The sequence below is a fragment of the Tympanuchus pallidicinctus genome, unplaced genomic scaffold (genome assembly GCF_026119805.1).
Source record: "Tympanuchus pallidicinctus isolate F22 unplaced genomic scaffold, pur_lepc_1.0 scaffold9, whole genome shotgun sequence".
NCBI classification, from domain to species: Eukaryota; Metazoa; Chordata; class Aves; order Galliformes; family Phasianidae; genus Tympanuchus; species Tympanuchus pallidicinctus.
In genome coordinates, this window is record NW_026294813.1 from 15197868 (window position 1) to 15218727 (window position 20860).

The window sequence follows — 20860 nt, forward strand, 5'->3', positions numbered from 1 at the left end:
TCCTTCTGGTACTCAGGGCCATGTCCCAACGTGGAGGGGTGCAACATGAAGTGAAACTGACCTGAGAGGCACTGAGCCTGTGACAATCTGCAAGAAGAGCCTGGAGCCAAGAGCCACCAGACACTGAAATTTCATAAGGCCTTGTGCCAGCGGTTGCATGCAGTAGCTCAAGCTGTTGCTGGTGCCACTCAGGAGTGGGTACAGGAGCATGCTAGAAACTGGTGCGGGTGTCAGTATGCAGGGGGAGGGAGGGCAGCTCTGGAATTTGGCATATACCAGCTGAGGGATCAGAGTGGTCTGTGGATCAGAGGATAAATGCTGAGCCTCCTGCATCAGGTGCAGAAGCGGACTGGGGACGCAGGGGCAGAGGTTGGAGTGTTCCCTGCGGTATGTTACCATAGAATCATGGAATATCTTGGGTTGTGAGGCACTCATAAGGATCACAGAATCCAACTGATGGCTTCACCCAATGCGTGACTGCAGTGTCCAAACACCCCTTGAGCTCCAGCAGCTCAGTGCCGTGCCCGCTGCCCTGGGCAGGCCGTTCCGTGCCCACCGCCCTCTGTTGCAGAGCCTTTCCCCACCCCCCGGCCCTCCCCTGGCGCAGCTCCACGCCGTTCCCTCGGCCCTGTCGCTGTCACACAGAGCAGAGCTCAGCGCTGCCTTCCGCTCTTCTGCTCTGGGCCCAGCACACTCAGGGCCTTCAGCCGCCTCTCACGGCCTTCGCAGCCCTCCTTTGGGCACTTCCTAATAGTTTCACGTCCTTAATTAATACTTAATTAATGGATCCCGCTCTGGAGGAGTTGGACGTGCTCAGGCCTCGTGAAAGGCGCTCGGAGGACTCAGCCCGGCGGAATTTCACACGGCCATCAGGGGGCGCTGTCACATCCGCCGCCGCCGCACGTCGGCGCTCTCGGGCCGCCGGCGCTTCCGGGGCGGCTCAGGCCGGGCCGCGGCGGCCGCAGGTGAGTCGAGTGGGGTGCGGTGGGGCTGGGAGGGATGTGGGGTGGGGGGGGGGGGGAAATGAGGGGGGCTGAGAACAACTGGAGCCGTACGGGGGAGGTCGTGGCGGCGGAAGAGTGTCCGGGCGGGAGTGCTAGGGTAATGCATGGTAGCGACAGGACCATGAGGAGACGGAAGGGGCCGCGGTGGGTGAAGGATGGTGGATGGTGAGGGATGGGGGAGCTGTGAGGGAGGTCGAGATGCAGAGGGGTGGTCGGGAGGGGAATGGGAGGAACGGAGAAGAATGTTGGAGTGCGGGAGGAGCCAGAGTACTGGGCAATGGCAGAGGGAGCGGTGGTTGGTCTGGGGTACAGGAGAGGTTTGGGGGGTGTGAGGATGGCACGGTGTAGGTTTGGGGGGTGTGTGAGGTGTTGGGGTTTAGGCAGCAGGCTGGGGGTTATGAAAGTGGCTGTGTGGTGTTGGGTAGGAGGACAGTCAGGGTGCTAGAGAAGTGCTGGGGGGTAAGGTAGAGGCTTAGGTGTGAGGGGCTGGCTGGGGATTGGGTTACTCTGTGGTGCCTGGGGATTTTGGTAGAGTGGCTGAAAAGTGCAAGGGGAGCTGAAAATGGGAGGGGATCGGCTGCAGCAGGGCAGGAGGGTACAAGGGGTTAATCTGCAGGGGAGGTGGTACCAGGTGTGGTACTGGCTGGTGTGGGACAAAGTCACGGGGCAGTGGCTGGTGGCTATGAGGAGAGCTGGGGACAGAAGTGCTGGTGTGCAGAGCACTGACAAGGGATGGGTACTGGCAGGAGCGCGTCACCTGGCTCAGGTAGAGCTGTGGGGACTGAGCTTATCTGTCTTTCCCCATAGGATGCAGCGGTGGCCAGTGCTGCTTTTCCTGGCCTGGGTCTGCTTTCTCTTCTTCTCTGGTATTGGGCTCTTCATGAGTGGCTTCCTGCTCACCCGTATTGAGCTTGCCAACAGCAGTTCCTGCTCAGACCCACTTGCACCACCACCGTGGGACAAGCAGAGCCTTCCCCCAGGCTCCTGTTGGTTGCCCCAGCGCTTTCCCAAGATCGTGCTTGTTATCATCGATGCACTCCGTTTTGAATTTGCCTTGTTTAACCCAGCCAAGGTCAACCCATTGCCCTATGAGAATAAGCTGAGTTTTCTGCACCACCTGGCAACCTCTCAACCCCACCATGCCCGCCTCTACCGCTTCGTAGCTGATCCCCCCACTGCCACCATGCAGCGCATCAAGGGCCTCACCACTGGGTCACTGCCCACTTTCATTGATGTGGGCAGTAACTTTGCTACCTATGCGATCCAGGAGGACAACCTGCTGGCACAGCTGGTGCAGAATGGTACGTGTGGTGTCCTGTCATGGAAGGCCATGTAGAAGGCACCTGTTAGTGCTCACGAGGGACCTTTATTCTTCTCTCTGTATCAAGGGAACTGTTTAGCACACCTCCTGCCAGTCAGCTAATTCTTTCACCCTACCCCAGACTTGGCTGAAGCTGTTACGCAGTTGGGGTTTCTCTATCTTGTTCTATCTTCTCTATCCTAAGCTGGGATCTGGCTTAGGATTTATTCAAAGATGGTGAGAAACACGTGAAAGTGGCTGTACTAGTGGTGGCTGTCGCAAGGTCACTGCCAGGAGTGGCTCTGACAAGCCAAGGGCACTGCAAGTCAGTTGGCAGTTAGGTGAGACACCTGATGAGGGCGGAGCTAGGGCCACGTGTGGTATGAGAACCTCACACAGGTAGTGCACTTGTCTGCTTCTGTTACCACACTTTATGTGTAGTTTGATGTTACCTAAATATGCCTAGTGAGGCAGTAAAGAGTTTCTTGTTAGGATGGGATGATGGAGCAGAGAGAGGATGGTATGATGCTGTCTTGTGTTACTTAGAAAGATTTTTTTAAGGGCTCAAGTGCCACAAATGCCAATTGTGCTTTTGCTTGGAATGAGGCAATGTTTCTGGGTTGTCAGCTTCCCGTGCAAGCAAGGCAGGCAAATGCAGACAGTCATCAGAGTGCAAAAGCACTGGTAGACCTTGTTGCACAGCATTAGCTATGGGGGAGGTGGTTTTTGCTGCCAGGCTGGAGACTCTCTGAAAACACAGAAATGTGGCTGGTTGCAGATATGGCAAGGGCAGGCAAAGTGTGGGCAGTGGTAAGCATCCATGCTCTTGCCTTTTCTACGTATAAAAGCCCCACAGTTATGTTTCAAGTTGGAGCCTAGTGCTCAGCTTTTGATCATCTGCTGTCAGTAGCCATCTGTTGCCTTGTGTTTTACAGTTGGATTGTGCAGCCCTTGGTGCTGCTGTCTGCTCAGTACTACAGTCATACAAATGGACGACTGTCTACTTTCTGGCCTGTTTAGTCTATGCATCTTTCTACTAAAGTGATATGGCAGAGGTTAATGATAAGTAATGAGGTTGTGCTGCTTTACTGGGAGCTGTGGGCACTTAGAGGCTTAGAGAGGGGATAGACCTCTCCCTTGATTCAAACTCACTTGCAACCGGATGGTGACTTAAAGTCTCAGTCTCTTTTATTATGGGTTTCAGAGGAGCCAGTGCTGACCTGGATCTTCCCAGGCTTGTACTAGTGTGTGTAATGGCTTGACTCAAATGGGCTTCCTGCTCTCACTAATTCATTTCTTTCTGCCTCAGGAAGAAGAGTGGTCTTCATGGGTGATGATACTTGGGAAGGACTCTTCCCGAAGAAGTTCTTCCGCTCTTATTTTTTCCCTTCTTTCAATGTGAAGGATCTTCACACTGTGGACAACGGGATCTTGGAGTATCTTTATCCAACTGGTAAGCAATTCTTCCCTGAAGGCTGATCTAACTCTTATGTTATACAGGGTTCCTACTGCAAGATTGGGGTAGGACTGAAGAATTTTTACATGATAGCATTGGGCAGTGGCACCCACTCATGTCTGCTGCCCAGGGATTAGAGCACTGTAGCTGGATTTCCTCAGATAAGCCAGCTTTGAGGACTGATAAACTGTTTCTCTAAATACTTTTTCTCCATTTGGGAGGTAGGGCTGATTGATAGGACTGGGCTGCAGTTTTGACTGTCTGTCCTAGAAATACACAGCCGAGAGGAGCAGCTGTTTCCTTTTTCTTTACTTCTCTGCCTGGCGGTGCTTTAGGACAAACTCAGAGGTCCTGCTACCCTATGGAAGGTGAGAGCACATTGCTGCTCCCAATCTCAAGGAGAAGTTGAAGCGTGAGATTGATTTGTGAATGTTATGTGATTTCAGACTCCTTTCTGAGACTTAGGTTAGGGGAAGTGTTCTTTGCTTTGTGTGTATATAAATGTAGACAAGTCAAAGTTGCGGTGGTCTTTTAAGATGAAGGTGAAGAAGTTCCCCTAATGATGAGTATTGTCTTTTAATTTGTCATTTAGTTTGTCATTTAACTGCAAATGTGTTGATTTTCATGTTCTGAGACCCTGGAGCAGAGGGGAGGGGTATGTCCCTTGCTGGGGACAGCATTAGTATGCTGGGCCCATGTTCCACATGGGATGCAAAGAGGCACATGGATGAGTCTAACTTGAAATATCTTCAGGGAAGAACTGGATTTCTGGATTTTCCTTTTCCTGAGTGTCCCCTTTGTTTGGAAAGAGGGGAAAAAGCAGTAGTTTCCAAAGCAGCCAGACAGCTCTGACAGAGGGATCTGGGAGTAGAGCACATTCTGAATCCTAGGCTACTGTGTGACAGGAGTTTTCTTGTTTTGCAGTGAACAGTGGTGAGTGGGACTTGCTGATTGCTCACTTCCTTGGTGTGGACCACTGTGGGCACAAACATGGACCTGATCATCCTGAAATGGCCAAGAAGCTTACCCAGATGAATGAGATGCTGAGGTGATGATTGCAGTGGTAGGGGATGGCCAACTGGTTCCTGCTTTCAGCCAAACTAGGGGGTCTTACCAGAGGATTTATGGACACAGAAATCCTGTTACCACGGAGAATGCATATGACCAGTAGCAGTTGAGACCCCAGCTATTGGGCAGTCTCATCTGTGTAGATGTTTGTGAGGGAGTGGCAAAGAACAGGGTTTGATTTCTGAGCTGAAGCTGTCTTCAAATCTTGGTTCTCAACCAAACCATCAGGTCGTGAAACCTCACTTTCTGCATGTTAAAAATAGAGATCATCACTGAGACCTAGTTAATGTTTGAGAAACATTTGGAGGACCTTGGCGAGGGAATTTACTGCACAGGCTGTGTGAATTTACTGCATACGAGTTGTGTGTTTGGGCAGGACGGAATCCAGAAATTCTGCTTACACAGCCGCGCCTGAAGCTAAAATGCTATGGCTGTCGATTATCAGGATTGATTTCATTTTTGCTGCTACAAGGAGGAATTAATTTGCCTTTCTGCATGTGAGAGTGCAGATGCATTGTCTTGTACTTACTGCATCCTTCAGAGACAAATCCCAGATCTTTTTTCCTCAGAAGTAGGAATTTGCTCACGCAATGTGATGCAGTAGATAAGACCCTCATGGGATTAGCCTGAAACTGGGAACATTCCTTTTGAATTGCATTATTTTTAGAGATACCCAAAGGCCTTGAGGAACACTCACGGGAGATTTAGACAACATTAATCCACCCTATTTCAGCACTCTGACTTTTTAGTTCATTTTTGAAGCGTCTGTTGTTGCAGTCCCTGGTTTAGTTGGTACAGCTCTGTGTCAGCACCTAGTTTTGCTTAGGTCCTTTGGTGAGCTTCAGCTCTCTCACGTGATTAAGCTTGGAAGGGATGGATATCTCCTCTCCCACCTGTGCTCCTGGGGTTGATGACTTTCCTTATATGTGGTGACAGGTCCTTGGTGGATCACTTGGGGAATGACACTCTCCTTCTGGTGGCTGGAGACCATGGCATGACAGAGACTGGAGACCATGGTGGTGACAGCCAGAGGGAAGTGAATGCTGCACTGTTTGTGTATAGTAAAACACCTCTGTTCGGCACCGACCCTCCCGAGGTAAGAAGCAGATCCTTGGTTGCTACTGCCTGAGGTGGCATCTGGGGCAAACTGTGGGGTGTAGAGAATAACAGCTCAATTGGGATCGTTTAGATTGAGAGGGACAGGGAGTCTATCACTTTTCCTCAGAGAAGGGTGGAAAACCTGACAAATAATGCAAATAACTGAAGTTAAAAATACCTGGATTTCATTAATATCAGGTTGCATCAAACACAATTTGGTATATTTAGTAAGACAAGTTCATTTGAGAAAAATGTGATTGCAAGAGGAGTGAAAACAGATTCTGTTGAACTGTTTCACTTCTGCAGTACATCTTTACCACTTAGTTTGCAGCAAACATATATGACAGGGCAGGCAGCTTCCCACAGGCCTTCTGAAAAGGTCTGCAGGTATGACATGTACCTTCAGCTTTGGAGGCAGAGCCATGACCTGTATGGGAGGGGCTGGTATTCAAGTCCCTCCAACTGCGAGGAGTCTTTGTGTAGGGTCAGATGAGCTGTTAGACAGTGAGCCAGACCCAGGGACCTGCAGGCATCTTCTGTCATCTGCCTTCGGCAGGACTGAGCTTCCCCCTGTGTTTTAACCCTTGTCTTTCCCAGTATCTGCTCAACAGGTGCTTTGCCATCATCCCCTCTCCCAGCTGAAAGTCTGTGTTGTGCTGCGTCCTTCACAAATGTCCGATTCCTCTCCTTCAGGAACCTGAGGCCATTCCCCAGGTGAACTTGGTGCCCACTGTGGCCCTGCTGCTGGGTGTGCCAATTCCCTACAGTAACATCGGGGAAGTGATGGCCGAGCTGTTCTCCGGGGATGGTGACACTGGGTCTGAAGCTTTGCAGCAGCTCTTGGTTTATCACATCAATGCCAAGCAGGTACGGCAGGGAAAGACTTGCTGGCAGTCCTGTGGCAGTGCCAGGGGTTAGCTGTGTGATCCTAGTTCTTGGTCATGTTGGGAATTCACTGCATTCAGTTTCTTGGGAGCTGCTGAAGCCGGGTGCTTTGGCAGTTGTTCACATGCTGGGTTGATAGCACTGCGTTTATGGCAGGCCTCACTGCTAAACTAGAGGAGAGAAAGAAAGTTTTCTTAGGCACATACCTGTTTTGCTTGGTGTAGGTGAGGTAGTGATGTGGTGTTATCTTCATAGAGAACTTTGTGAGTTACCTGCTTGCAGTGTTTGTTCCAGTAAAAGACAGAATCATATTCCAAGTATTAATGGGAAGCACTTGTTTAGTACCTGGGAATGAGTGCTGTGCTGTAGAAAAATACTGGCCTGGAAGTGTTACCTGCTTTAGGATAAGGTGGTTAGAGGTGGGTTTGGTTACTTGGAGAAGCTGATGGGAAAGTTGTTTCCTTGAGGCTGAAGATGACTAGAGGCAAGTTTCCTTAATAGAGATTGAGGAGTACATGCAGGTGTTTTAATGTTTCTTCAGTTTTGGAGAAGAAACAGGGCTAGCTATAACACTGTCCTGGATCAGTGGCAGGAGGAAAATGGTAGTGAATGAAGTACAAAATGAAAGAAACACTTTGTAGTAATTGAGAATAAATTGGAACAGAGAAGGAACAGTTTACACTAAGTGCAAGAGAATGCAGAACCTCAACAACTGAATGACAAAACGTGAATGAGCCTGTATTTTATGGCATATTACAGCTATTAAAAAAAGCCCAAGGAGTGGGACAGGCCATGTGCTAGGACATGAGCTCACATGGAAAACATGGGGATTGTGTGTGAAGCACTTGGCACTTTGCAGAACACATTTTGTCACATGTATTACAAGGCATGTGTCTCAGCTAAGGGCCTGGCTGCCTCTGAGGGATCCTGTATTGCTAGAAGCACATTGCAAGCCTTACATTAACTCTTGAAGTCCACAGTCAGTGCTCTGGTGTAGTCCTGCGGTTCTCAAGGAAGAAGGCAAACCAAAAGTCCAGGTCCTGTTTTGGCCCAGATACCGGGAAACAGCCAGGGCTATGTGGCCTAGACACCATTGCTGCATATCGGTGAAGAGCTGGAGAGGATGTTATTGCTAGTGGGAAGGCAGAAGTGTTCAGTGTCTGCTGCCTATTTATACAGGAGCAGTGTTCTTTGTCATTTAGAGATGATAGTACACTTTACTGACCATTAGCCCTTGAGAATATTCATCATGTATGAGGAATTGGCCATATCTAGAGCTGTCTCTTAAATCTTTGCAGCTAGTTGTCTGTTTCTGGCTTGATCACACTGGTTTTGAAGAAGCACTGGCATTCCAAGGAGGTCATGCAGGCCTGGGAGAGAGCTAGTGCATGTGTTTACCATTCAAGGACAGGAGCAGACTGGTTCTTCCTGTGCTCTATGGTGACTGGAAGCCATATGAATCGATCAGTATATTTTTGGAATTGGGCTGATCTGCACTGTGGAGCAGTGAATGTTTGCACAGGTGACCTGACTTGTTAATGCCCTCTTAAGACTTTTGTTGCAACTTTGGGGTCATAGCTAGCTCTGTTCCTGTGATCTTGAAGTAAAAGGCAGAAGGAGCTCTCCTTAGTGCAGTGGCTTAATGTACCTGTCAAAAAGAGTGAACAGTTTGATATGATCCACTGTAAGCTGTTTAATTTGATGTCTGTTGTCAGGGGAAAAAAACAACACAAGATGAAAGTTGGCACTGGGTTCAGAGTAATAGCTGGTGATGACTTGAACTTCTGGGGGGACATTTACCTTGTGGTTACTAAAGACTCTACATATGAACTTTTAATAATGTGTAGTGTTAACAGTTGAAGAACTGGGTGCCTAAAGGTGTCAGTGCTGTTGTCAGGACAGATATGTTATTTCAGAGGGATGTTGCTTTGGCAGAGAGATACAGTTTTCCTGCATCTGAGTGACCAGTCCATATGACGCATCTTAAAACGTGGTTGTCCTCAGAACGGCTGGCAGTTTGAGACTGCTTGCACTCCAAAGGGGTTGTGTGAGAAAGATGGTAGCGAATTTCTTTTCCAGCACTCCTTTCTGATGCTGTCTCCTCTCTCCTGTTGCAGGTGGACCGCTTCCTGCACTCCTACTCGCTGGTGGCCCAGGACCTGCCAGCAGAGCAGCTCCAGCACCTGCAGGAGCTTTTCTCCAGCGCTGTAGAGGAGCACATTCAGCTCTTGGCCCAGGTGCAGAGGGCAATGCTGGTGTCTCCGGAATTGGAGTCCAAGCTCAGAAGCCTCATCAGCCGCTTCCAGCTCTATCTGCGGCAGGCACGGGCTGTGTGCACCCAGTCCTGGGCCCGCTTTCATCCTCTGCGTATGGTGGCAGGCTGCACCCTCATTGCTGCTTCCTGCTTGCTCTGCTATGTGGCCTCAGAGCTGGCCACATTGTCAGACTCCTTCTATCGTAGTTGCCTCCTGTATCCCCTGCTGTGGGGGCTGGTGACAGCTGTTCTGTATGGGCTAGCCTGTGTGTTCATCCAGGAGGAGCTGGATCTTCTCCTGCTGTTGTCTTCGGCAGCTGCAGCATCTCTACTGGGCTTTTTCTGGCAGTGGTGGGGCTGGCATCCCAAGACAGCCCGTTTGTTGGGCAGCCAACCACTCTCGGCCAGCTCTGGTCTGAGGCAAAGACTGCGAGTGTGGCTGGGGCTGGCCTTCCCCATGGGCATTCTCCTTTTCCGCTGTGGAGCTATGTTCTCTGATAGCTTTGTGGTAGCTGAGGCCCAAGTTGCCCCATTCCTGTTGGCCTCATTGGTGATGTTGCTGATAGGAAAGCTCCACTGGGATGGTCGCCTGACTGTGCCAGAAGGCCACAAGCAACAGCCTCTTGGCTTTTCCTCTTACCGAAAAGAGAGCTGGCACCTGCTATGCCTTGTGGCTGTGCTTCTGGTTTGCCTGCGGCTCTCTGGTTTCTTCCACCAGTGCCGTGAAGAAATCCCTCAGTGTCGGCCTTCTGTTTTCCTTCCACCTCTTGCCAGCCTGAGAAACACACGGGCCAAGAACCTCTTCTACCTCTTATGTGTGGCCTTGCTGGCTGGGCTGGTGTATGCAGTGCGGAGCTGGTTGCGACACTATGGCAATCTGAACAGCTCAGACCCCGTTGTGCTCTTTGTGCGCTGGGGTTTCCCACTGGTGGTCCTTTGCATCGCCTGCTACTGGGCTGTTGCTTCCAGTGCTGAGGACTCTCTAGGCAAGCTGCAGGAGCTGGTGCAAGTGGCAGTCATTGCCTTTCCATGGGCTGTCTATGGGTTAGCGTCTGTTGGGTTGCTGCTCTTGCTGTGCCATCCCATGACAGTGTTTGCCAAGGACTCACGGGAATCTGCAGGATCCATTGTCACTCCCTACCAGGGGATTCCCAGCTGCAAAGTCGACTTGCTCCAGGTCATCCCTCAGATCTACAAGAGGATGCAGGAGTCTGAGAAGAGTCGCCTGGAACGGCGCACCTGCAGGGCCACAGTCGCAGCCTATGGGCTAGGCAGTGTGTACTCGGCTGCCCTGGTCATAGCACTTACCCTCCTGGGCTTCCTCTTGATGCTCCTGCACACTGAGAGGCTCAGTCTTGCCTTCCTACTCCTCTTCCTGGAGGCCTTTGTGCTGCTGCACATCCACACACGTGCCAGAAGCCTCGCAGGAGACACCGGTGAGTCAGGGTTCAGTGGAACATCTTCTGGATGTGCAACCTGAGTGTTACCCTTGTGAGACTGCAGCCTCATCCTATTTCCAGTGAGAGAGGCAGAGACGAGTTTTTGCTCCTGGGGAATGGTAGTACACACATCCTCCTTGTAGCTTATTTAGAGCTGCTTAAATTCTCTAATAGAAGAGAGATGCATGCAGTGTGGAGACAGTGTGGGAGAACAAGGGGGTCCTACCCTAATGCTTCTTTCCAGAAGTGGATGCAGCCATTAAGTGCTCTGTTGCTGACAAGAGTCCAGGAGCAGGGTGGGCAGCAGAGGGAGCACCTGGCCACATACTGGCATCCTGACTAGTTTCTGTCTGAGAAGAGTGAATGGGAGGGGAACATGAAAAAAAATCCTGTGGGTTTCTTTGGACTATCTTGTTCCTTGATACTGATATCTTTCTCTCTCTCAGAGTCTTTTTCAGTGCCCTGGTTTGCAGTCATCTCGTGGCTCCTTGCTGCTTCACAGTTCTTCTATTCCACGGGCCATCAGCCCGTCTTCCCGGCCATCCACTGGAACGCAGCCTTTGTGGGCTTTCACCTTGACCACAGTACAAACCTCGTTCCTGCTGTCCTGGTGGGCGCCAACACGTTTGCCTCCCATATCCTCTTTGCAGGTAAATCAATTTCTGCCTGGGCCGTTGAGCCTGAGCAGACATAGCTTTGCCTTGTCTGGAGGCCTGCAGGCTGAGCACGAGGTGAGGAAGGCTCCGGCACCAACTGAACAGCAGCATCCTCACTGTCCCCTTCTGGGGCTGCAGAGCTGCCAGTGGCTTGCAGCCTCCATGCAGTTGTGCCTGACCAGCAAGCTGGAGCTGGAGTATATGCTTCCTGCCACATCCAGGGCATGACGGCAGAGCCTAGACTGCGCCTCATCTCCTGGGCTCCTGGTAACTTCATGTGCCTTTGTCCTCGAGGTAGTTGGCTGCCCTCTGCTCCTGCTTTGGCCCTTTGTGTGTGAGATGCCCAGCTCACAGAAGAAGAAGTCCAAGAGGGAGTCTCAGGAGGAGCTGCAGACGGTGGACGAACATATGATGGAGATGAGGCTGCGGGAGTCCCCAGAGAAGTTCTCCACTGCTCTGCTGCAGCTGGGGCTGAAGTACCTCTTTGTCCTTGGGGCACAGGTATGGTCTGAGATTGGGATGGATAACTGAAAATAAAACTGTGCTGTGAGAACCATGGGGGCACTTTGACATGAGATGGGACTCAAATGGGTCAGAGACAGGCCTGGGGTTGAAATGTGGAGGTGGAGAAGGAGATGCAAAAATCCTCTTCTTAATCTGTGCAATTTACTGTTTGCTTTGAGAAGGCCAACAGCACACCACAAGTTGTTTGTCTTTCCTGATTTGTTATGGGAGGGAATCCTCTTTGGGATGCTTATTTCTGATGTACTGGCCTCTCAGGTCTGCAGTTTAGTATCGCTTTCAGGTATGAACCTGTTGCCCAGAAGAATGTCACTTGTAACTTTGTTTTCCTGGTCTCACCAACAGCTTCTGGCCTGTGTGTGTGCAGCTGTGATCCTCAGGAGGCACCTCATGGTCTGGAAGGTCTTTGCTCCAAAGTAAGTCCCAGGAGTTACTCTGATGCTGGGTGACAGCTCATATTGCTGAAGTCTTGGCTACAGTTCGGAGCCAGTAATGCTGGAAGTGACCATGTGATTGATCTTATATCACTAGTAGAGGCTGTAGGATTGTTCTTCACTAATTCGTGTTTCAGGTTCAGAAGCTGGACTCAGACTAGAGCGTTGTAGTTTTTCCTTATCTTGATTTTTAAGGACGCCCAGAGCCCACCTGCAAGCTAAGAATATTCAGGGCAGAGAGCCAAAGACTCTCTGACTACCAGACTACAAATGAGATGCAAACCTTTGGGATAGTAAGCATGTGGGGTGTTCTTGACCTCTGAGGGTTCCCAAGTCCCACTTGAGTGTCTTCCTGAATAGCCTTGAAACCAGCAAAGAACCAAAGGCGTGCCTGGGTTCCAGACTGCAAGCATCATCCACTGCTAAGGAATAAACATAATCCAGGTTTTAGGATTGGTGATGCTGCCAGTCCCTCACTGTCAGGAAAAACAATCTGCTGGGAGTGTCGGTAGCATGATACCTTATTGCATCTGTTGTGCCTCCAGGTTCCTCTTTGAGTCTCTGGGCTTCATGGTGAGCAGCATCTGCCTCCTGCTGGGGATCTCCCTGGTGATGCGTGTGGACTGTGCCGTTAGCACCTGGTTCAGCCAGCTTCAGCTCAGGTAGCACCAAGATCTGGGGAGCCTGACTTGCTCGTTGGCCAAGGCTGTGTTCATCTCCCTGATTCCCTAGCGCCGGGAGGGGTAAAACAGCCATCAGCAATGAGTGCCTGCCGACAGCAGTTTGGGATTATCCCTAGCTCCCTGCCTCAGTGTTGTGCAAAAGGACCAGTGCCAGCTGTTCCCTGTTCATCATGATGCTCTACAGGGAGCATGCTTCTCAGCAATTGAGGTTGGAACTCTCGTGCATTTGTTAGCAACAGGAGGAAGCCAAGAAGCAAGAGTCCTGAGGTGCTTCTCTGCAGAAACAACAGCAGGATGTCTTGCTACTGCATTCCCAACAACTGCCCCAACTGTGCAGCTAGTAGGCTGCAGTGGTCTGCAATGTGCCTGGAGAGCATCATCTTGCCTGTGCAGAGACACTGACTCACTTGAAGGGGTCTGCTAAGGAGGGATAGAGAGGAAAGGCTACTATAACTCTGCCCTCCAGCTGGGTCCTACAGCCACCACTTCTCTCTGCATGCTCAGTTTTCATGCTGGAAACAGAGTGCACATAATTATGTTAGCAGATGGTTCCCAGGGTCTTGGTTGCACCTGTCCTCCTATCAGGCTAGATCATTGCTCTTAATGAGGCCTCTCCTGCCCTATACTCACTCCTGTTTTCCTCATGTTCCTAAACAGTACTAAGGGCAGAGTAGAGCAGACTGGGCTGTCTTGGACAGCCTGAAGCAGGCCTAGTTTTTTGGGAATATGATGGCAGGGTAAATTGTGTCCACGACTGGGAAATTCCACTTATGGCTTTTGCGTGCTTTGCCTACATATTCAGGGGTGTAGCAGCCAGGGCTCTTGGTCTCCTCCTGAGCACATGCTTGGTAGACTGGGAACAGTTAGTTGCTAGCAGGATGTAGTGACAGAGCATTTGAGTCACCCCTGTGTTGGATCTTGTTAGGAGGAAGGGGAGTCTCACGAAGCTAACTGCAGGATTGACCTTGGTGAGAGCTGAGAACAGCTGCTTGAGATTTGTGAGCAGGTGGCAACTCCTGCATGGTGGCCTAGCCCACTGATATCCATGTATGTGCTAGAGGAAGTTTCTGTCACCTTGATGGCACCCTAGGCATTGTGGAGGATGACGTGTGATTCAGTACTGGGTGCTTGCTACCCTCTTGATCTTGCTTTTCTGCTCGTGGCTTTGAGCTGCAAGCGAGCTGTCTCAAACCCACTTTTGAGTTTGTTCTATCAGATGTATATCTGTATGGGCAGAGGTGGAAGATGGTGACCATGGTGCCTGGCTGGATTCCAGCTAAACTTTCCCTGCACTGTTGATAGGAGCTGGGATTCCTTACTGCCCTATACCACTGTGGTGCTATGAAATGCTTTTCATGTCTTTCCTCTTTGGAAGGAGCTGAGGACTGCCTGTCTGAGGTCCTTCCTTCATTTTTTGTTCTGGTCCCTGCTTAGTTTTTTGACTCATGCATTCTAACTGCTCCTGCTTGAGTTCTTTGCTCAGTCTGAGAAAATCTGCCTGTGTAACTTCTGTTTCTTCCTTAACTCTGTTCTGGAAGGCCCTGGGGAAAGTGTCTAGCCATCTCAGTGATTATTTGAGCTCTTATTGTCATGTCCCAAGTGCCCAGTAGCTGTGGAAAACATCCTTTCAGGACAGGTTTAGTTTTGTTTCTTGCCCAAACTGGGTGGTAGTGCTTGCTCAGGTGTCAGAGGGAATTCCAGGGAGGCTTACATTGCTCTAATTTTGGACTTTCATTGCTTGGCCAGCTTCTGTCCTACTGCCTCTGCTCTTTCATTTCAGCTTTGTATTTCTCCACCTTTGTGGTCCTGTCCTGTTTAATTTCACCTGACAAAAGCAGGGACTGGTTTGTATCTGACAAAACTGCCTTGACTGGGTCACTGCAACTTGGTTGCATGCACAGCAGTGCTGGTGCAGGGAAAGGGGCAGTAGCATGTGGCTGGGAGCTGCAGAGAAACATTACAGCTCACAATTAGATAGGCTTAAGCAGTTTCATCATCCTTTAGATAGGTTATTGACTATATACTGTGACTCCTTGGTGGCCAAAAAGTTTTCAGTTATTTTGGGGTAATGCCAGGGAATGAGAGTGCTTTTGCTTGGAAAGAAGGGAAGGGATGGAAGTAGCAACTAACCAGTGAATTTTTATTTAACATGGTGTTAGATAATGTGTTACTAGCCTCCCAGTCTGGAGCCCCCATATGTCTTGTTGTAACCATGTAACCCAGTCAGGAGCTTGCTGCCTGGATGTGTTTGTGTTGGCAGAAGCCCTTAAGGTCACTAATGCTGTGATGCTGGCCTGCGACGCTCCCACTGCTGCAACCCAGGCCCCTGGGCTTTGTTCTCTCCCACCTCTTGGACTAGTTCCTCTTTCAGCAGATGCCATCGTGCTGCCAAACCTTCCCATGCCTGTTGTGTATGTGCAGTATCCTTTCCTCAGCTCCTTGCCTGCAAGGTCGTGGCAGCTCTTTGAATCTGCTGGAAAAGGAGGCTTGTGGCTTGGGAGGCTGGGGCAGAGCAGAGAGAATAGAGCTGCAGCTCTGTAAAAACTCATACATCTCACCAGAAAATAACTGGACAGTGGTAGTCCCCATTGCAGAGTATAAATTAGGACTTTGTTTTAGGCACATATTTTAATAGATTTGAGCCTGGGTTAAAAGCTGAAGCTCCCTTGGGAGCTTCTGACAAATCATGATGCCTACTCATGTCTCAGTCTACTCTCCAGAAATACTGCAGCCTCATTCCCTGACTCCTCTTATAGAGGTACAAGGATGTAGCTTCAACTCATGTCACCTGAATTTATTACTTGCAGTAATGAAACTGCAAGTATGTGATTGTCAATGCAGTGATGCCAAGGACAGAGGACTGGCCTTATACTGACTGCTCTGCCAAGGGAGACCGGCTACTACACCAAAGAATTTAGAGTCAAGTTTTCCAAGGGCTGGAGATGCTCTTATTTTCTTTCATTCATGTGTCTAGTCTTTACTGGCCTTCCCTAATGGCCTTTGAGCTAATAATTTGGCTGCTGTTCTTCTGAGTGTTTTGGGGATAAGAGTTCATATTTGTTCAAAGCTTGATGACTTCAGAATCATGACATGCTGCTGGTGGTGGAACAAACATGGCTGTGCTTGCTCATTTAAAATTCCAAAGAGCATGTGGTGGAAAGGGCATGCTGGTCCAAGAAGAGGAAACCTGGCATGCTGGGGGAGAAGGCTCTGCTGTGCACTCTCCCATTCAGATTGTCACCACAGCTGGCTGCTTCTCTCGTGGAGCTGAAGCATGCAGATGGGAGCAGCAGCATCCTGCCCTTTCCTTCCCTCCCTCCTGCCCACCATCTCACCAGGCCCCACGTTCTTCCCTTAGCTATTTGGGTTGGATGTCCTTAGGAGAAAGGTGGGGTTAAAGCAGGCCATCATTCCTGCACACGATCTGGTCTCTTGGTGACACAATTCAACAGCACCGGGCTCTGATTTTGGGGTGGAAACTAGCAAAGCAGTGCTATACAGAGACATTATGACTGGGCCAGGGTCTGAGCTCTGACTGAGATGCAGACCATAGAATCATAGAATGGCCTGGGTTGAAAAGGACCACAAAGATCACCTTGATTCAAACCCCTGCTATGTACAGGGTTGCAACCACCAGACCAGGCTGCCCAGAACCACATCCAGCCTGGCCTTGAATGCCTCCAGGGATGGGGCATCCACAACCTCCTCGGGCAACCTGTTCCGGTGCGTCACCACCCTCTGTATGAAAAACTTCCTCCTAATATCTCACCTAAGCCTCCCCTGGCTCAGTTTAAGACCATTCCCCCTTGCCCTATCACTATCCACCCTCATAAACAGCTGTTCCCCCTCCTGTTTGTATGCTGCCTTGAAGTATTGGAAGGCCACAATGAGGTGACCCTGTTCTTTGCAGGAGAGTTGGACCAGATGACCTTTAAAAGGTCCCTTCCAGCTCGAACGCCTCTGTGATTCGACAGCGAAGCCCAGGCTGTAGCTGTCTCCTCCGCCGGCCGCGGGGCGTCGCGGTTTGGGCTTCCTCGCCCGCCGTCGTCCCTTCCGCTGTTCGCCCTCAGCTGTCGCCGTGGCGACTGCTCTCTCCCGACCAATGGCGGCGAGGGCAAAGAGGGCAGCGGCCAATGAGAGGAGAGCGGGAAGGCGGGAGGACTGAAGCGCGCGGGTGGCGGCGGCCATGAAGCGGCAGCGGTGCGGGGCGGCCCCGGAGCAGGGCTGCCTGCAGGCGTGGGCGGCCGAGTGCGAGGCCCTGGCCGGCCGATGGCGGGTGAGGCACTCCCCTCGTCCCCCTGTCCCTCCCCGCGGCCTCGGCACGGGTTGTCTCCACGAGGCTCGGCCCCGGTGTGAGGCCGGCTGGTCAGCGTGTCCGTTGCAGGCAGCGCGTTGCTCGGCGCACGGAGGAGCGGCGGCGGCGGCGCGGCAGCTGCGAGGCGCCTTCGGGGAGCTGCTGCTGCGGATGCGGGGTGAGTGGCGGCCCTGCTGCGATCTGCCGTTTGCTGCAGACCCAGAGCCGGGCCGTGCAGGGCACCGGTGTTCCCAGGCTGCTTCCCTGAGAATTCCACCGCTTGGGGTGAGCTGAAGGGAGGAGGGCGATGCATTCTGTGCTGCCTTGAAACTGAGCTCAGTCCTTAATCAAAGGGATCAAGGCTCAGCCCCGGCCTTCGAGCTCGTTGGGAAGCACAACCGAGTTTAGGTATGTCTGGAAAATAAGAGGAGGCCTTTCCTTGGAGAAGTGTGACTGCAGGAGAGGAACAGCTTGTCATCGTGCCATGCTGAGGAAGAGCTGTGGCTGTTCAGCTTTGGGGAGAGAAGGCTCTGGGGAGACCTGAGAGCAGCCTGTCAGTATCTAACCAGGGGGCTGTGAGAAAGGAGGAGACAGACTTCAGCAGGACAAGGGAAATGCTTTTGAATTAAAAGAAGGGTGGTTTAGACTGGATATAACAAAAAAGGGTTTTTTTACAGTCAGGGTAGTGAAGCACTGGAATGGGTTGCCCAGAGAGGTGGTGGATGCCCCATCCATGGAGATGTTCATAGTCAGGCTGGAGGGGCTCTGAGCACCTGATGGAGCTGTGGGTGTGTAATCCAAAATCTGAGAAGAAAACTCTTAACTCCAACGTGGTGTTAGAAAGTAGCATTCCTTTATTCCTTATGATACGCACTGGGCTACTTGACAAGTCTTCTCTCTCAGAGTTCAGGTTCTACATTTAAACAAATAAGACATACATATGCAGTACCCTTACATACATATTCATTCTTTTCCAATAAGTCATTAATATATGCTAATATCCCTCTGGGCATGCGCAGTTGTATTTAGGGTGGTAGTTTACCCCCATTTTTCCGCCATCAGCTTAATCACTAAAACTTCTGGCTGACCTTTAGCTGTTTTTCCACAACTTGGCAAATTCCCATTGCTTTTTAGACTATAACGAGCAACTTCCAAAACAATATAAATGAAATTCGAGGAAAACATCCTTGCACCTGGTAAAATGCAAAAATAAGTGTTGTATTATGACTCTAGTGCTTCCTGTGAAGCAAAACTAAGAGAAAATAAGGCTGTTCACACACCAGGCAAAGTTGAAATGGAAAGTTTTAGAATTAGCATTCACTGGTTCCTTTTGCTAAGCTCTGATCTATTGGTCCTTACACTAATATACTGGTCCGTATTGCTAAACAAACTAGCCTATATCAGTTGTTCCTGATCACTGCAGAACTGGACTAGGTGACTTTTAATGCTCCCTTCCAACTCAGATGATTCTCTGATTCCTTGCTGCAAGTGGGCTACAGAGAGAATCCGATGAGAGAGCAATGCACTCTCATTTGAGAGGAGGATTTGAGGAGCAGAACAAGTTGCTCTGTGGAGGTACCTGGGGAGAGACAGTGCAGGAGACCTGTCTATGTTCAAGATAATAGATCAGTACTGGAAGGGGGCAGGTTTTTGGTGGTCTTTTGGAAGTGCTGTAAGATAAGGCCTGGAACGCTGCAGTATCTGGATACCAGAGGAGCAGATGGCTGAATCATTGCTGGCACCTGGAGAGGTGGGGAGCATCTGCTGTCACTCTAGTTTGTGCAATCCTCAAGTTATAGATTCACACCATAACAACAAAATAAATGACAGGAAACTTGTCACAAAGCATGGGTGGTTGTAGGGCTTTTTAAAGCCGTGAAGAGGAAGATCGGTGTCTTGATGGGTTCGATTATAGGCTTGCCACCTGCCCTCCCTACGATGCCTCTGGAGCTTACTGTCCTCTACAACTCGCTGCTCTTTGTCATGGGAACATCTGACTGTGCCATCAAAGGAGAAGCAGAAGGAATACGCCAAGGGCTCTGCAGGGGTAAGGAAAACTATTTCAGTGCTTTAGTGATGTACCATAATTGGCCAGAAGAGAAGGATCTTTGAACAAGGAAGACTGGCTCTGCCAGGAATGGAGGAGGTAGAGCTGCACGTGGCTGTGGATGATGTGCAGCTGTGTGGCTGTCTTGCCTGCAGCAAAACAGAAAAATTTAAGGGAACGGAGAGTTTTTACTACATAAGATGCCATTTCTCTAGCAAAGTTTTAGTGACTTTAGCAAACTAGTGTTTTTATTATGGTATGGTGAGATCAAAGAAAGCTTACTAAAAAATGCTGCAAGAGAAATTTGGAGAGAAATCTGCAGTGTTAGCATGTTTGCTCTTGGACAAATAGTAATATCGGTATAAAATATCAGGAGAGCTCAGTAAAGCTGTAGCCGTAGCTCTAAACTGTGTAGTGTCTCTTTTGTGTGAAGCCATTAGCTCCACTGTCAGAGTTTGCTTCCTGTGCTGCTTCTGTAGCCTGGGCAAGCCTTGTTAAGTCCATTCCATCCCTTACTGCCAAGGAGACCACGCTTGTATCAGCGTTTCTCTGCCTGTTGGAAAGGTGGCTGTTACAGAATATTGGCCTGTTGTCTCGTGGTTGCTTTTTGGTGAGATATTTTGGTTTAGTTTTGATTTCTGGCTTATCTTTTTTTCTAGTTCTGGAGGCTTGTGGAACCTCTGGACAGGACCTTAGCACAGAAGAGCTGTGGCAGAAGGTGCTGCAGGAAGTAACTGTTGAGGAACTACAGGCACCTTTGCACCGACTGGGGGCCTTGCAGGCAGCATGGTGGCTGGCAGATAGCTGCCTGCAGAGCATCACTGACCTCTTCCGACTCCTGAGCAGTGCTGAGGTATCTGAGCACGGATGCATGCTGAGCAGCTCCTGCACTGCCGTGTGCCAGAGTGTTTGCCTGTTGTGCTACTCCTACAGCTCTGAAGTGTGAATTAGCCACCTTCTCTTAGCCTTGGGGATTTCTTACACAGGTTACACCTTGCCTCCTGCAACTCTTGTAGCCTGCTTTGCTCTGCAGCTGGCACTTGAAGCTTTTTTGGGCGAGTCACGTCATTTGCAGCCAAGGCACCTGTGGGTGGGCATTAGCCAGTTTGTGTGCTCTACCTCAGAGGGAAGCGTCTGACTTGTTTGCTGCTGCCAGGAGCCCCATTTAGCCTGGGCTTGTATTTCACTTTCTTGCTGTCACTGTGAGTTTCTAAGTCATCTGTGTGTGCTGTACCTATATTTGTACAGTCTAAAATAAATACTTGCCAGTTTGCTAAAGGATGCAGAGCTGACACAAATTCTGTGTTTGTCAGAAAGCCTACTCTGCATATGTTTCCGTAGCATTTGCAGATCTGAAACACTTTTTCCCAGTCACCTCTGTTTTTACCTGGCATCCCAGTTTACTGAAAACAGTCCCAAACGTGTTAATGGATCCCAGAGATCCTGGGGCACCAGGCACATGATGGAGGCTGCTGGTGGACTTGCAGTCTCTACAGAGCAAGGCAAAGAACCCTTCTTGCTGATAAGGAGGGGCAGATGCTTTCAGACAGCACTCAGACCTGCCTTGCTGGGAGTCCCTTTGGCTACCCCTCACGCTGATGTGGAGAGGTGCTGCCTACGGTCAGGCAGGAATCACAATGTGAGTGGATTGTAGTTAAAGTGAGGGGGTGGAATGCTCCCCTGCATAGATCACTGGGAAGGGTTTAGTTGGTGTTCTCTT

At 50.3% G+C, this 20860-nt stretch overlaps 1 protein-coding gene across 3 annotated transcripts; it reads left to right on the forward strand.

Annotated features, from left to right (window-relative positions):
* The first annotated feature begins 713 nt into the window (after positions 1-713).
* Positions 714-19912, forward strand: PIGO (phosphatidylinositol glycan anchor biosynthesis class O). 3 transcript variants are annotated; one of them, XM_052670144.1, is made up of 13 exons: positions 716-965; positions 1812-2305; positions 3614-3757; positions 4685-4808; positions 5765-5924; positions 6620-6793; positions 8929-10501; positions 10951-11154; positions 11459-11661; positions 12028-12098; positions 12662-12778; positions 19009-19140; positions 19800-19912. In XM_052670144.1, the coding sequence occupies exons 2-12, from the start codon at positions 1813-1815 to the stop codon at positions 19088-19090; spliced, it is 3345 nt and encodes a 1114-aa protein (XP_052526104.1). In that variant the 5' UTR covers positions 716-965; position 1812; the 3' UTR covers positions 19091-19140; positions 19800-19912. The 3 variants fall into 3 exon arrangements, with proteins under 3 accessions (XP_052526106.1, XP_052526104.1, XP_052526105.1); XM_052670145.1 differs by lacking the exons at positions 19009-19140; positions 19800-19912 and having other exon boundaries at positions 717-965; positions 12662-15911; XM_052670146.1 differs by lacking the exons at positions 12028-12098; positions 12662-12778; positions 19009-19140; positions 19800-19912 and having other exon boundaries at positions 714-965; positions 11455-11608.
* The last annotated feature ends 948 nt before the right edge of the window (positions 19913-20860 follow it).

Coding starts and splice junctions, on each gene's coding strand:
- PIGO (XM_052670144.1), top strand. CDS start 1,813: ATGCAGCGGTGGCCAGTGCTGCTTTTCCTGGCCTGGGTCTGCTTTCTC. Junction 11,155..11,458: donor CTCCCATATCCTCTTTGCAG/GTAAATCAATTT, acceptor TCCTCGAGGTAG/TTGGCTGCCCTCTGCTCCTG. Junction 12,099..12,661: donor TGGAAGGTCTTTGCTCCAAA/GTAAGTCCCAGG, acceptor TTGTGCCTCCAG/GTTCCTCTTTGAGTCTCTGG.